At 39.0% G+C, this 16,551-nt stretch overlaps 1 protein-coding gene across 1 annotated transcript in view; it reads right to left on the bottom strand.

The window, feature by feature from the left end:
- The window catches only part of LOC311489230 (cadherin-18-like), a 79,933-nt gene extending 66,165 nt beyond the window's left edge, over positions 1–13,768 (bottom strand). The window contains exon 1 of the mRNA XM_084546205.1: positions 11,648–13,768. Within this exon, the coding sequence (XP_084402331.1) occupies positions 11,648–12,529 (882 nt within the window). The 5' untranslated portion in view covers positions 12,530–13,768. The remainder of the gene's footprint in view (positions 1–11,647) is intronic.
- Positions 13,769–16,551: the final 2,783 nt, after the last annotated feature.

Consider the following 16,551-nt stretch of genomic DNA (forward strand, 5'->3'; position numbering starts at 1 on the left):
TTCCTGCAAGTCTTTTTTTTTTATTTTCATCTCTGCTTCCCTGTTCTCCCTCCACCTCTTGCCTCAATGCATCTTGCTCTCCTTTCATCATCCCTTCTCCTCTCTTTACCTCACATCATCTTGAGCCTCCTCTCCTTTTTGTGCATTGCCTTTCATCTTCTCTCTGTTGCTTTTATCTCCTCTACTTTTTCAATCATCCTCTCTTCATCTCCCCAGCAGTCCCCTCTTCTAGCTGGCTTAATTTCTCACAATTTCTCCCATTTCTTTCTTTGCTTGCCCTCTGCTAGCACACATACACAAAGGTAAGGCAGTGATGAGGGATAAGGCTAAGACTATGAGGCATAACCATAGACTGGATATAAATATGGATAACGTGTCCGCACTTCCTTGCATTGCCCAAACTGTTTCACTTTTGAGAAGCTGCTCTGCCATCCATTTTTATGCAGTCTATGGGTCTAACAGTATAAATTATGGCATAGTTCTTACACCAGCATACCTGGAAGTCATGTTGACAGTTGTTTATGACCGGAGAACTCAATGAATCCTGCTAACATGCATTATACATATGTAATTCTTATATGATTAAGATTTGATGACCAAAATAGTATATTGCCAAGGAAGGATGTTGATGCACAGCATACCATGAGGGAATCATAAACTCTGCTTATATTTCAATTGTCAGGGGTGTTTACGAACCAAAAGAGCATGGACAGGCAATTTTGATATTGTTGAGATTGGTTGGGAAGACACTGAGTTTCATAACTGTTCATATTTCACTTTAGTGTGGATATAATTTCATCTTTCCTCCAGCTATCTCCTTGATTTTCCCAGCCTTGCCTCAGCTCTCATTTCTACTTCCTATTTTTACCTCAGCTTTCCTTTCTCCACTGCTCTCTTCCTTTATTCTTCGTTGCTCACTTTTCTCCTGCTGTGCTTTTCTACTGCCTCCCTCCTCTGAGAACAGCTCTCTCCATCAGTCAATGTCAGTGCTCACTCTATGAGTTTCTGGGCATCTGTGTGTTTGTGCACATATTTTCAAAGAGTTTGCTGGGCCTGCGCCTCAACCTCAAAGCAATCAACGGAAAGTGAGGTGTCATCTGTGTGAGGAAAACCATATTTTAGCTGTCACAGCCCCGTACAAAACAATGACTCATTGTGTCCCCAGCAGCTCTGAATGTGCATACGTCCCAGTCCGACTTTATTTGCGCTTTTTTGCACATTAAGCACATCTATTTCCACTTTCAGTGTGCCAGCCACATAACATAACGCTCACACATTTACACAGACACACACACGCTTTGACTCCCTGGGGGTCTCAGACCCAGCTCAAGTCCTCACCTTCACAAAGAGTGCAGTGTCAATGTCACGCAATGTTACTGTCAGAGCAGATTAGATCAGCCCCATTGCATTTATGCATCTCAACTGGCCACCGGAAAGACTGACAACTGGCCACTCACTATGTTGCTACAAAGGCAAACACACAAGCACATAGAAATTAAGCAAATTAGCACCAGTGTGATATTAATCCTTTTGCTCCAGGCCGATCTTCTGTCTAGACACTGCTTGAACATCACAACCTCTGTAGACTCATCCTTCAAAAAGTCTGTCCCAATCACCTTCATTCCCTGTTAAACTGGCACGTCTGACAAACTATTCATGTTCACATAATAATAACTACAAACTATACTATGTGCAGAGGTCAACTCCTTGATTAATTCGATATAAGGGTATTTGGAATGGTTTGCCAAAATTCTCTTTTTCTACAATATGTGATCATGGCTACTATGGCAAAGTCGGAGTAAGGAAACAAATGTGGTATTGTTAAAGTCCCTATTTTTAAGGTGTGTTTAAGGTTATGCTATTAAAATAGTTGTTCACTATTTTTGCAGTTTGTTGTTCATAATAGTCTATGAACTCAAGTCTCCCACATAAAAAGTCAACAACAAACCGAACCATCCATAACCCATAGTGATGGGAAGTCTGGCTCGGCTCCCTTAGAAGAGACGGCTCTTAAGGCTCCCAAACAGGTCTTCATTTAGCTTTACTCTGAGTCTTCTATTTTATCCTAATTCAATTTAGTCTTTTTTGCTGGGGCTTATCCCGGCTGTCATTGGGCGAGAGGCGGGGTAAACCCTGGACAGGACTAACACAGACAAAAACAACCATTCACACTCACACCTACAGCCAGTTTAGAATCAAAAGTTAACCTAACGAACAGGTCTTTGGGCGGTGGGAGGACAGTGGAGCATCTGAAGAAAACCCACGCAGGCAAAGGGAGAACATGCAAACTCCGCACAGAAAGGCCCCAGTGAGTTTGAACCCAGATCTTTCTGTGAGATGTCGGCGCTAATCACTACACGACTGTGCTGTCCACGGTTTAGTGAGAATTAATTAATTCATGCACATGAAGGCAGTGGTTATCAGTGAGTTCTGTGAGTTTTTATTGAAATGGGTGCATACAGACCTCCCAGGTGATAACTAGACTCTGCCTTTAGGCAAACTCAGGTGATTCAAAGTGTTAACCATGCAATGGGAGGGACTCACATGACAGCTGACTAAATCTTTGCTATGTTTTCTTTTTTTTTTTCCAAATTTGGATTTACCTTTTAGGATTTGGAATCCCTTTGATCTGTTGACCATAAATGCCTAAATATATCTGACAATTTAATTCAGTTAAATTCATTTGTTTATGTAGCATCAATAGTAGTCCAAATTGTCTCAAAATCCCCAGAGCAAGCACTAGGGCAGTAGTGGCCCTAATATAGTTACTATTGTTTGACATTTTTATCAAAATGTTAAACAGACAACAAAAAGTTCAAAGGGAGTACAATTTCTGGTGTGGATGTAATCACTATGACTGGATTAGGTCTACTATGGCAAAGACCAACTCAAATAGGATTACCTCAACAAAGCTGCTCTTCCAGTTGTAAATGAAATATCTTTGTGTCAGACCAAAAAAGCAGTACGGTACATACTTTGATGCAATAAAGACTTGAGAAATAGATTCCAGGTTGGGAAATGTATAAATCCGTGTTCTGAATGAAGCTTATGTGTTTGTTCAATACGAAAGGTCTGTTCCCTAATGTTGTTTTCATTGCTCTAAGGTGAATATGTTCTGTTGCTGCTGCTGCTTCATTCTCTTTGTCACTTCCAATTTCCCACACTTTATTCTCATGTCCGTGAAATACACTTTACTCCTAATTTCATCATAACTCACAACTCTTACAATGATTTAATGTATTTGCTCGTCTTCTCTGAGCTAGTCATCATTCTTTAAGTACATTGCAATTCTGTCTACAAAGGTAAGTTTTGAGGCATAATTTAGACTCCTCATGTGAGGAGCTGTGCGGCAGGGGGGTTCTGAAAGAGAAGAGGTGTTTCCTTCTGTGAAGAGCTGTGGAGTGACAGCAGTGCGAAGGGATTTACCTGCTAGGAGCATGAGCAGAATCATACTTGTTATGGTCAAATTCTGCCTTGTATAATTGCAGGACTCTGGGATATCAGGGGTTGTTCTAAAATGTGTATTTAGAAAAAGTGCATGTGTTTCAACTCAAAAATATGCAAAAAGATGATCCTCATACTAACGTACCAAGGAAAATCCTTATACTAACTGTGAAGCCTTACTGCCCCTGGAACTGTGGATCCACTAGAGAATGTTGCGGAGGTCCCTGCAAATTGCGCATATTTGTCAAAGCTGTTGTCAGTATTAACAAGTCATAACATTGTCATTCAATCAGGAAAAAGAGTAACATTTAGTCAAAGAGCTAGCTTACAGTGAAACTCTCTAGTTTGTCTGTCTCCCTGACCTAGCTGGGCTGTGTATCTCTCTCTGTCCCGCTTACTTGCCGGCCACTTGAAGGGTTGTGTTCAAGAGGAGGCCTGTCCAAGACCAGCCCTCTTCTGGGTTTAACACTGACACATACTGAATGGAGAGCAACAGACTGAAACTACTTACTAATTAAATACTGAATCTAAATGTAGGTGAACATACTGGGTAATAAGAATGCATGTATAATTCTTCAATAAATAAAGAAAAGGAAGTATTCATCTAAACCACAATATAAATACTATTTCATAAATCATCTGTCTGAAAACTGAGATTGAATGGCAAGTTGGTCTTTCAACAGAATAATGTTCCTGAGCACAATAACAAATCCACCAAGGACTGGCTTGAAAAGAACTACTGGAGGCTTATGGAATAAGCAAAAAAACAAACAAACCCAAAAGCCAAAAAAGCCAAAGCCAAAACAAAAACGCCCAGACCAGAATCCACCAGAAATTATGTAGGGGGGAAATGTGAGACGAGCAGTTCAAGCAAGACAAACCTGAAGCTGAAGTAGAGATAGAACCTCCTGAATCCATCTCCTAAAGGGCGGGCATTTGTTAGATTTCCAATTCATTAAAATCACCCTGCGCACTATAACACTGAGGAATGCTATTGCTGTCTTTTGTGTATTAGTGGTACATATTTCTGAGGGTGTGACTCCAAATACAGCAGTGAGTGGACTGGGTTTGAGGGATGAGTTGCATAGCACTGATAGACTGTCAAAAATGGAGGACCAGAAATCAACTAGGGAGGGACAAGACCAGAACATATGGCCCAACGATACTTGGTTGCCACACCTAAGACAAGTAGGGAGAACGGATGAGTATATTTTAGCTAGCCTATCATTGGAGTAATGTAACCTACGGAATACTTTGAATTGTATCAGTCCGTGCCTTATACATATAGAGGAAGTGTCGATGTTGGAAATACATTCAGCCCAGACATCCTCCGGTATCACCATTTCCAGATCCCGTTCCCAAGCCACACGTGTTTTAGTCTATGATGGAGGGTCCATATTATGTCTTATGTTATATACCTTGGAGAGCAGACCCTTGTTCCATGGATTCAGATTTAACAAATCATACACAGAATCTTTGTTTGGTGGCTTGGGGGTAGGTAGGGAAGTGTTTGGAGGCGAAACTGCGTGCTTGGAGATATCTGAAGAAATGAGATCTCGGGATATCGTAGTCTTTTACTCGGGCTTCGAAGGACAGGAAAGAGCTCTCATCGAACAAATCACCAAAGAATATCAGTCCGTGCCGATGCCAACCAGAGAAATTCCGATCCATCTGTGAAGGTGCGAAGAGATGGTTGAGTGAAAGATGAGAGAGGCTATTCATCTGATCAAGGTTAAAAGGTTTGCGAAATTGGACCCAGATTCTAATGGAACTGGACACAAAGGGATTAGAAAAGGTCTTGTTATTTGTCTGGATTTCCAATGGAGCAGAGAGATAGGGGATATCGATGGATGTGATGAGAGAACGACGTCACCCAATATGCCAATTTGGAAATATTTGATGCCCAATAATAATGGAGGAAATTTGGGAGACCCAATCCTCCTTCAGACTTAGATCTTTTCGTAGCATGACTCCATATAAATGATGAGATATATTTAGCCAATTTAATAAATAAATGTTTTGGGAGCCAGACAGGGATTGTTACAAACATATACAGGAATCTAGGCAATACTGACATCTTGACGGCATTAATGCAGCCTGCCAGCGAGACGGGGAGGCGCGACCACCTCCCTAAATCTTTTTTAGTTTGTTCTAGTAAATTATCAAAGTTTGTCTTTTTGAGTGACATAAATTAACTTGTTACATGTACACCAAGGTATGAGCTTACCGTTTTAACAAAAAATTATTACATGTATTTTTGTTTAATAAATTATTCAAACTGCTGTTTTTCTTGTAGTACTTACTTGTCCCTATGTCACAAAAAACATGCATTCAAAGTAGAGGAATTAATGAAATCATTTTTATGGTATGGAACAGTGTGCATATCTCAGCCTGTCCTAACCAATGCACAGCTGTGGGCGCACAGCAACCAAGCTCCAGGATGACAGTAAATCCTTAAAATTAAAACCGAAGATGTGCTTATTACAAAAGAAAAAAAGAAAAACGACCAACAAAAGGCTTAGATCTAGCTTTTACACTATAATATGATTGGTCTTTTGGCTTTCCGTTCCATTACGCTGTTAAGTCCCATATGTTCTTGTCCGGTTTTAACGTTTTGGGATTTAACCTTGCATTTATAACTGTGTATTTATTTTAATAATTCCATTGCCAAGCAGTTATTTTTGTAAAAGTGAAAATCATGCAGCACCAGGATATTTAACCCTCATACCTGATATGGACAAAAGTGTCCTTTTCTGATTTTATTTTTTTGATTACTCAGTGTTAGTTATGCTTGCTGCTATGATATTTGGTCAAGGTGTGTATTTTTGAACAAATTTTGATATTCCAAAAACAAATCCCATAATACTCTATTTTTACAGTGTAATCTAAATAGTTACGTTGTTACCACTAAGGGACAAAAGTGTCCTCTTTTAAAATGCCATAAAAATGGCATATGTTAATATTTTTTTCTGCTTTTTTTTACATAAATCTTTTCATCTACTTCAGTCCTAATCATAAATACCAAATGTTTGATTATTTTCAATATTTTAACCCTTTATATGCCAGTGTTTGTGATGGCATCCAAAATTTATCGTAAAAAAACACACAAAAAATGAAATATTTTCAATAATCTGAATGCAAAACTGATTTTTCTTGGGGGGATTATTAGAGCCTTGGATATGACAATGAACAGTAGCAAGATTGATTTTGATGGATTTTTAGTTTTTTTGTAGTGTCAGATTTACAAAAATAGTTACGTTGTTACCACTAAGGGACAAAAGTGTCCTCTTGTAAAATGCCATAAAAATGGCATATGTTAATATTTTTTTCTGCTTTTTTTTACATAAATCTTTTCATTTACTTCAGTCCTAATCATAAATACCAAATGTTTGATTATTTTCAATATTTTAACCCTTTATATGCCAGTGTTTGTGATGGCATCACAATGCATTACATACAATGCATTTCAATTAGGAGTGCAGTGTCCAACAACTTCGATCGCTCTAGAAGTAAAACATAAATACATAAATATTTAAAAATGTGGAACAGAAAAGTACATGAATGGCATCAGGAATGTTGTGTGTGTTTGTGCATGAGTTCAGTTCACCCTCATACACAGGAACTGCAGCAAAAGGATGTGTGAACTTTGCAAATGTGTTTTCCACAGTTGCTGTGATTTGCAGCTCCCAAGTTTCTTATGATATAAAAATGATGTTATTGGTCATGAGGAGAAAGGGATCCTTGCATTGATTGTGTGTGTGTGTGTGTGTGTGTGTGTGTGTGTTCAAGATTCAAAGAGTTTATTTTCATGTGCTCAGTGTAGAAACATGTTTCCCTGTACAATGAAATTCTTCTTTTGCCGTCCACCCAAATGCCTACGAATATAAAAAAATCTTACAAATAGAATATAAAAAGATACATATAATACAAAAATATAAGATAACTAGTGCAAATATTGTATCAAGTGAAGGTAGGAGGAAGCAGGAGATCACCAGGCGGATCGGAGCAGTATCTGCAGTGATGTGGATACTTAACCGGTCGGTCGTGGTGAAGAGAGAGCTAAGCCGAAAGGCGAAGCTCTCAATTTACCGGTCGATCTACATTCCAACCCTCACCTATGGTCATGAACTTTGGGTAATGACCGAAAGAACAAGATCGCAAATACAAGCGGCCGAAATGAGTTTCCTTCGTAGGGTGGCCGGGCTCAGCCATAGAGATTGGGTAAGGAGCTCGGACATACGGAAGGAGCTCAGAGTAGAGCCGATGCTCCTCCACATCGAGAGGAGTCAGTTGAGGTGGCTAGGGCATCTGGTAAGGATGCCTCCTGGACGCCTCCCGGGAGAGGTGTTTCGGGCATGTCCCACCGGAAGGAGACCTTGGGTCGGACACAGGACACGATGCTCCTCCCCGCCTCTCGACGTGGAGGAGCATCGGTTCCTCTCGACGTGGAGGAGCATCGGTTCCTCTCGACATGGAGGAGCATCGGTTCCTCTCGACATGGAGGAGCATCGGTTCCTCTCGACGTGGAGGAGCATCGGTTCCTCTCGACGTGGAGGAACCGATGCTCCTCCACATCGAGAGGAATCAGTTGAGGTGGCTAGGGCATCTGGTAAGGATGCCTCCTGGACGCCTCCCGGGAGAGGTGTTTCGGGCATGTCCCACCGGAAGGAGACCTCGGGTCGGACACAGGACACGATGGAGGGATTACATCTCTCGTCTGGCCTGGGAACGCCTGGGGGTTCCTCCGGAGGAGCTGGCTGAAGAGGCTGGGGAGAGGGCTGTCTGGGATTCCCTGCTGAAACTGTTGCCCCCGTGACCCGGACCCGGATAAGCGCGAGAAGATGAAGACGAAGTGCAAATATCGATATGCAAATGAAATGAAAACAATGTACTGAAAAAATGTAAACAAAAGCTGGAAAGTGAACATGGCATGATTTTAGTCTGTGATTGTAGACTCCTGTCAGCTCTTGAGGACTCTGATGGCAGTGGGGAAGAAGAAAAGTCTCGAGGTCTTATATTTCACACTCCTGTACCTCCTTCCTGAAGGTAGGGCTGTGAACAGTCTGTTCTTGGTGGCAGGTGGGGTCTTTAGTTATGGAGGCAGCTCTCCTGCGAACTCTATGCTTGTAGATATTCTGCAGAGAGGGCAGTAGAGTCCTGGTGATCCTCTCTGCAGGCGTTTGGGGTCCCGGCCATAGTGCTGCCGTACCACACGGTGATGCAGTATGTGTCTAATTGAGGCGTTTGATCTATAACATGTATCCTTTTACTTCAAAGACACACAGGTGCAGGTGCAAAGTACAAAACAGTGGGTTCATTGGATTTCAATGGGAGTTGTTTGTACACAGCACAAAAAAACAATACTAATACTACTAATAATAATCCATCAAAATTAATCTTGCTTCCATTTATTGACATATCCAAGGCTCTAATAATCCCCCCAAGAAAAATCCACTTTGCATTTAGATTATTGAAAATATTTCATTTTTTGTGTGTTTATTTACGATAAATTTTGGATGCCATCACAAACACTGGCATATAAAGGGTTAAAATATTGAAAATAATCAAACATTTGGTATTTATGATTAGGACTGAAGTAGATGAAAAGATTTATGTAAAAAAAAGCAGAAAAAAATATTAACATATGCCATTTTTATGGCATTTTAAAAGAGGACACTTTTGTCCCTTAGTGGTAACAACGTAACTATTTTTGTAAATCTGGCACTACAAAAAAACTAAAAATCCATCAAAATCAATCTTGCTACTGTTCATTGACATATCCAAGGCTCTAATAATCCCCCCAAGAAAAATCCACTTTGCATTCAGATTATTGAAAATATTCCATTTTTTGTGTGTTTTTTTACAATAAATTTTGGATGCCATCACAAACACTGGCATATAAAGGGTTAAAATATTGAAAATAATCAAACATTTGGTATTTATGATTAGGACTGAAGTAAATGAAAAGATTTATGTAAAAAAAAGCAGAAAAAATTATTAACATATGCCATTTTTATGGCATTTTAAAAGAGGACACTTTTGTCCCTTAGTGGTAACAACGTAACTATTTTTGTAAATCTGACACTACAAAAAAACTAAAAATCCATCAAAATCAGTCTTGCTACTGTTCATTGACATATCCAAGGCTCTAATAATCCCCCGAAGAAAAATCAGTTTTGCATTCAGATTATTGAAAATATTTCATTTTTTTGTGTGTTTTTTTACGATGAATTTTGGATGCCATCACAAACACTGGCATATAAAGGGTTAAAATATTGAAAATAATCAAACATTTGGTATTTATGATTAGGACTGAAGTAGATGAAAAGATTTATGTAAAAAAAAGCAGAAAAAAATATTAACATATGCCATTTTTATGGCATTTTAAAAGAGGACACTTTTGTCCCTTAGTGGTAACAACGTAACTATTTTAAAATCAGGTATGAGGGTTAAGCATACGGAAACAAATGTCAGCATTGTTTTTGTTTAAAAGCCAGCATGTTGGCAACAACATTGACAACTGCTGGCATGGGGATTTGTTTCTTGCCAGAGAATGCAATAGCTGAGAAAAGACGGTCATTTGGAAGGATAAGACCTTCTATCTGAGCACCACACACGCTTTATGGTTTTTACAGTCATATTCACAGTGCAATATAGAAAGCAGTACTAATTCCTCTCCTCGGATCTACACAGAAGGAGAGTTCCCCAGGTTGGTTGTACTAAATTATCAGCCTTGGCATATTTTTTGCTTGATTGCTCTACTGAGGTTACTCTCTATTTTCTTCCAGAAGAATTTTTAACACTTTCCATTTCGACCTGCAGGTCTGCAGTTATTTGCATTGTCTACAAAAAAAAAATAAATGTGTTTTATACTGGTTATGGTGAAACTGAAGAGTCAGTTTGAAGAAACACCAATAATCAGAAATATGCATGCTCAATAATAAAATTACTAAAGTAATACCTGAGAGAGTACAGAGCAGCGCTGTAACAACTCATATCATGTGTTTTATCTTTTCAGTCCAAATGGTACATACATACTGTAGAAATCACTAGCATATTACTGTTAATAATGTTTGCCAAAAACATGATATGTTCCCTGCTAAATTACTGATCTGAAAGATGAAAATAATTATTTCATGGTCTGAAGCCAGCCCTGACATCTCAATCAGGAGAGAGACCTAATTAGAGAGGCTTTTTATCCTTAACATGGCAGTGTTGTCTTACTCTATCATTATTACTATTAGAAACAAATAGACTGCATTTATTTTACTGTTTCATTCAAAGTAATTCCTACTTTTGCTTATCACTTCCTACACACACCAATGGTAGCGAGTCAGCATGTAAGGTTTGTTTTTGTTCTATGAACATAAATACACACTTGCTTGGAATATAGCCTGCCAGAGTGTAAAAAGCTTGTGAATGAATCGAAATCTCTGACAGATAAGAACACTGAGGTCATGAACCTGCTGTGTCCATTCTTTCCAGCATTTGTCTTTCCCCAGTTCTCCTCACTGTTCATAGTAATAACCATTCTGCACCTGCCCTCAATCCTTCAGCTTCATTTCATTTGACAGCTCACAAAAACGTTTACAAAAACAGTCTTTACTTACTCACTACCCTCAAAATAATGTGTTAATTAAATGCACAAACATCTGCAAGTTTGTAAAAAAAAAAAAATATGTTAACTTAGGAAATCAGTGTTTGTTTATTTTTTCTAGGAGTTCTAAAAATTCTGAATTTGGTCACACCTTGTGGTAATATTAAAAAAAAAAAATAAATAAGTGCAATGGAGTAGTGGTGAGAGAAACAGCTTTAGGGTTGTAAGGTCACAAGTTTGAGCAATCACCCAACCCACAGACCTCTCACCAGGCGCCACACCAGTGTGCAGATGATGGCCCAAGAGTAAATGTAAATTAAGTAAATAGTAAATTAAATTAAAAGAACAACAACAACAACACATGTCTTCTGAACAGCTGTGTTGTGGATCCTGCATAAAAGATGCTGCAGCCTCTTCAGTTCTGCTTCAAATTAACACTAAATGAAAAAAGCAACATCTGCATTTCCTGTCCCTAATTTTATATCAAATTTACAGTAAATTCACTTGGGTCAGCACATATTCTGGAAAGATATAACAAGGTTCAGGTAAAAATTAAGTGGTTTCCTCTGGGCAATTAATTGAATCAGAAGAAAAACAATATCTTACCTTTCCGACGTACTGAGTTTCAGATCCAATGTGTTCTTCCAAAACAAAGAACTGATTCCAGATCCAGCCTCTCTTGGGTCGCTGTTGAGAATCCTTGTCTGTATTCAACAACTTGGTCTGGTTTCTTTGTTCTCTAAAGGATGTTCTGGAGTTTGGAATGGAGATCCTGGAGTCTGGTTTGGCATTTGTCTTTGTTTGTGAAGAAGGTCTAGATTTAGAGTAGGATTTAGGATAGGACAGTGAAGTCTGGTTGACTCTGTTGTAGGTCCTGGGGTTCATAGTGTCCAGTGTGTTAGCCTTTTGATTAGGACTGGATAGTGAAGATAATCTGGTGTTGGTGGCCAACTCAGAATTGCTCTCAGGCCTGGTCACAACCGACTGTGGGACTGCTTTGGGGTCTGGCTGCAACAATGATCCAGTCCCTGGTTTTGGATTAGTTTCGGGGGGATTTGAAGTTTGCTTTAAATTGCTGAAGATATGTCTTGCTACATTTGGTTCATGCTGTGGCATCAGTTTAGTGTTTGATATTGATGCAATTTTGAAGACAGACAATGTAAAGTTTGTGATGAACCCATGATTTTCTGTAAGATTGGATGTCATGTCAAGTCTAGGTATTACCTGAGACTTTCCCTGGAGGGTCTGGTTGGATCTCAAGAGCTGGCTAGGCTTCCGTAGAGACATGAGTTTGTCAGGACTGGTGCTTGGAAGTAGGGTTTGTTCAGGCAGTGTTTTAAGTCTCGGGTTTGGGAACAGGTTGGGGTTAGTGTTAGCATGTGGGCTTAGATTGACCTGGGTCCCATAACAACTCTTGGAGATAATACATAGGAAGACCACCAGAGAACAAAGACAGGAAGCTGCAGCCACGCCAGCTGGACCTCTCATTTTAAAGAAATAATGATCCAGAAATGTCTTCTCTCACCTCCACTGTGTCATACCCCCATGGGTATACACAAACACACCCACAAATACACTCACAGGTTTACAGTCCTTTTCACAGTGCACAGTAGCTTGAAGTTTGCACATGGTGGAGTCCAAAGAATCTGTTCATATAGTTTCCTCATAAAAAGAACTTTGTTATCTGGTTCACTTTGTTAATCTTTGTGTGGTCAATAGATTTCCCTTAATATGTGGTGGTTTTCCTCCTCCCAGCATTGTCACCACATTTGGATTGTTGGATTCTGTAACACCAAACCATTTGCAGTAAAGTCCAAACTTGTGTTTCAGCTCTGTATATATTATCAGCTATGACCAAAAGCTGAAGTCCCTTTTCTTCATGTTGAATGCAGAAAGCCAGCAGTAGATAACTGGTTCAGAAGCTCCTCAAATGACTGCAGTTCCTGCAAGAGAGAAAATTAAATCAAAACTGTTTAAAGAACCAATTAACTCTCAGAAGAACAAAGAGGAACAAAGCCTGAGGACGTCATCCTTGCAAACCTCTCCCATAATCAGTTATTTGTAGCAGCCCCAGCTCAAGAAAATTCAATCAAGAAAATAACTCAGCAGTTTGGTTTTTGACTGTTTTGTTGAATCAGACCAGGTGTCAAATTTAAGCTCTAATAAAAGAAAGGGCACTTCACTTTCTTCTGAATACATGTTTCCCACATCACAGTTGCAGTCATGCAGGTACAATGTTCAAATTCCTTCTGACCAGAAGATCCACCCTACCTGAATCTCATCGGAATGTTGCTTCAGTAGAATGATACAACATGAACAAAGGTATTACACCGTCAGTGCCACAAATTTGATGAAATGTGATTGATGACCTAGAGATGTTATAAATAATAGGGTGGGAATGATTGTTCTGAAAGAGAGAAGGCCACCAGCTGTCAAGGTGTCATCTGCTGAAATTTAATTGTATGACATGGTTGTATCATACCTTGCAAAATGTCATCCTCAAATGGTACACATACAAATTAATATATCATTGAAAGGCATGAGAAATTCAGCTTTACATCATTGCTTCTCCTCAGTATAATTGCTCGTGGTGAATTCCGAATCACAACGTCAGTGTGCAAAGCCATCTGCTAAATCTGCACTTGAAAGCATGTTTATTCCCATAGATGTTGGGACAGTTTTTTCCATAGCCCAGACAGATCAATGTCAGTTGGTGACAACGCATAAGTGGAATACACACTACCATCTGTTCATGATTTTGGAAAATAATTAAACAGATCTGACATTGTGCTAATGGCAGCATTGTGCTAAACCTGCCTTAAGTTCGCTGAGAGATAGAAGAGCAACTTTGAAGCAACAATAAAGTCAACTTTATTGTCAGTCCTGCTACAGGACATACAGACATTGCAACCCCACAGTGGAAGCCACAGCCAGTAAAAACATAATAGTAAATATAGAGTATAGAGCAGAAAAAGTGTAGTAATTACAAATGTCCAGTGCAACTTGCAAATTACAGTTTTTTTACGGTTTGTTGACTTCACTGCTGTGCCATGATGTTTTAAGCATCAAGTCTACTAGTCACTGATCAGGTGACAATAAAAACATGGACGACTATTGCAGCAAACTACTACTCACAAGCATAAAAACATAAAGGTAATAGAAGTGACAGTTCAGTTCTCATGTCATTTGAAGAACTTCAAGTATTCAAGTTCAAATACACAATTTCTTCTAAACATTTCTTTAAATATTTGCAGCTAAAAAGCTTTATCCTGAGCAGACAATGCAACAGCCTCCCTTTTCCACTTTAGAAATTTTTACATTGAATTCTTGCACTCCAGGGGCAGATTTCTTTATTGTACAATCTCTTTGTAAGTAAATCTACAGAATCAACACATAACATCTTACAAGCTTGGAGGACAGACTTAGAGAATGTTAGGAGAATATTACTGAGGAAGAGCGGTCAAAAGCATGCATTCTAGCTCAAACCCAAACCATAAACACAAACTCTAAACTTTTACAATAAGCCACTAACACTAGCAGAGGAACAGTCCAAAACTCTTTGCTTCTCTCAATGGCAGTCAGTTGAAGACTTCACCAAATGTTCTGCAGTAACAGAGCCTGCAAATTAACAATTTGATGGTGAATTTCATTGTAAAAAATTATTGTTATAATTATTGTTTTTTAGCCCCTACAATTTCCCAACAACGCTGTGGAGTACTATTAAACACCATTACAACAGCCTGTTTTTATACAGGCTATCCACATCTGCAGCGCACAATATGGAGCTCATAAGCTGTCCTCTGCATGTGTATTCAGGTCAAGAATATAGATTACATTGTTGCGAAGCATTACCTTCTTCTTTTTCCATATTATTATTATTATTATCAGGTAGAACATAACATAGTAGCATTCAAGTACCCTCTCTTGAGTTGTTTTCTTCATTTTTATCAATCAAATCCCTCCAGCCCATAACACCCACATGCTGCCAAACAAAACAGAAAGAAAGAAAAAAGAAAAGAAAAAAGAAAGAATAAAAAGAAAAAAATTTTGACATTTTTGATAGTTTTGGATTTTGTGCAGAAGATTCTGTGAAAGACTTTGAACTGTATCAGACTGAGACGGGCACAGGGAGACGTTCCATTAACTCTAGTCTCAGCACGGTCCCAGACAGCATCAGATATTTCCGTCCCAAGTTCTTCAGCCCACTTAAATCTAAGCAGGTCCAATAATGTATTTTGGAGGGAAGTAGCATTACTTTCTATTGTGTTTTTATTAGTGACATCATCAGTGACCAGTCGGTGTTGAATTTAAAAATTCTGAACTCATGCAACCCCGAATACCCACAAGTACACACCGTACTTTTTGACGAGCTGCTGGTCAGATTCAGTCACAGCTGGCTTTAACCTGAGAATATTGTCTCGATCTAAGTTACAAGTTACCAAATACAGTTCGTCGCACTATAAATGGTTAAGAGTGCTGGTCTGGGTACCACAGTCCTCATATCCTTTTATAGGTCTATGGTCGAGAGCACCTTACACCTCTTGTGTCACTGTGTGGCACTGAAACTGCCCAGATGCTGACAGAAAGGTTATGCAACTGGAACACACCTCAACACCTTCCAAGAAGTGCTGACTGTCATGGACTAGACGTCAGGTGACTATGGAAGGAACATTTATTGTAGACCTGCAAAACTGAGAAAGCCAAGCATAGCACATCACGAAAGACTCTTTGGGACATTATGAAATAATGATCAGGTTTTGCACTAACTTGGAGTTCATGGCAGATTGCATATATGATGTCTTTAAGACTGAATACTAAAATACTTTTGTAACAAAAAAAAGGAACAGAGAGCACTACAGACCAGTCCTTTTCCACCTAGACAGGAAAGGAAAGAGGTGAAGAAAAAAAAACTCAACTAGAGTTAGAGTAAGACAAAGAATATAACTAAAGGTAAATCTAGTTTTTGGACAAATTGTGTTAAGAAGGAAACCAGTTATTTATTTAAGTAAAAGAAGAAGCCAACTGGCTCTACTGATCTTTCCCAGGAGGAAGCAGATTACAGATTATAGGACTGTAACATGGTGGGCAGCAGTCTTAATGGGCTAAATATGGACTCATATGTACATATCTGTGACCTTTTCATTATGCACAGGTACACTTGTATATACACATAAAACTGTATTTCTAGCCTGGTGTAACCCAACTCTACTGTTCTGTGATGTAGATGCAAATAAATATAGGAAAAGACTGTCAATACATTAACTTTAGCTAAAAGGAGAATTTAGGCCATATGCCAACTCTTAACTCTCCTCGTGATTGAAGATATTACTGATCTAACTGTTTGCTTTCCCCACTCCATCTTAATGTATAACGTGATTTACAGTGTCATATTAAATTTGATGTTGTGATTTGAATTATAACATTCATTTAGTAACTATTGTAACCATTGTGCTGTTTATTCTGTTCATTCCATCTCAACCTCAAAACTATTCAATGTTATTCTTTACAGC

Source organism: Chelon labrosus, assembly GCF_963514085.1.
Source record: "Chelon labrosus genome assembly, chromosome: 6".
NCBI classification, from domain to species: domain Eukaryota; kingdom Metazoa; phylum Chordata; class Actinopteri; order Mugiliformes; family Mugilidae; genus Chelon; species Chelon labrosus.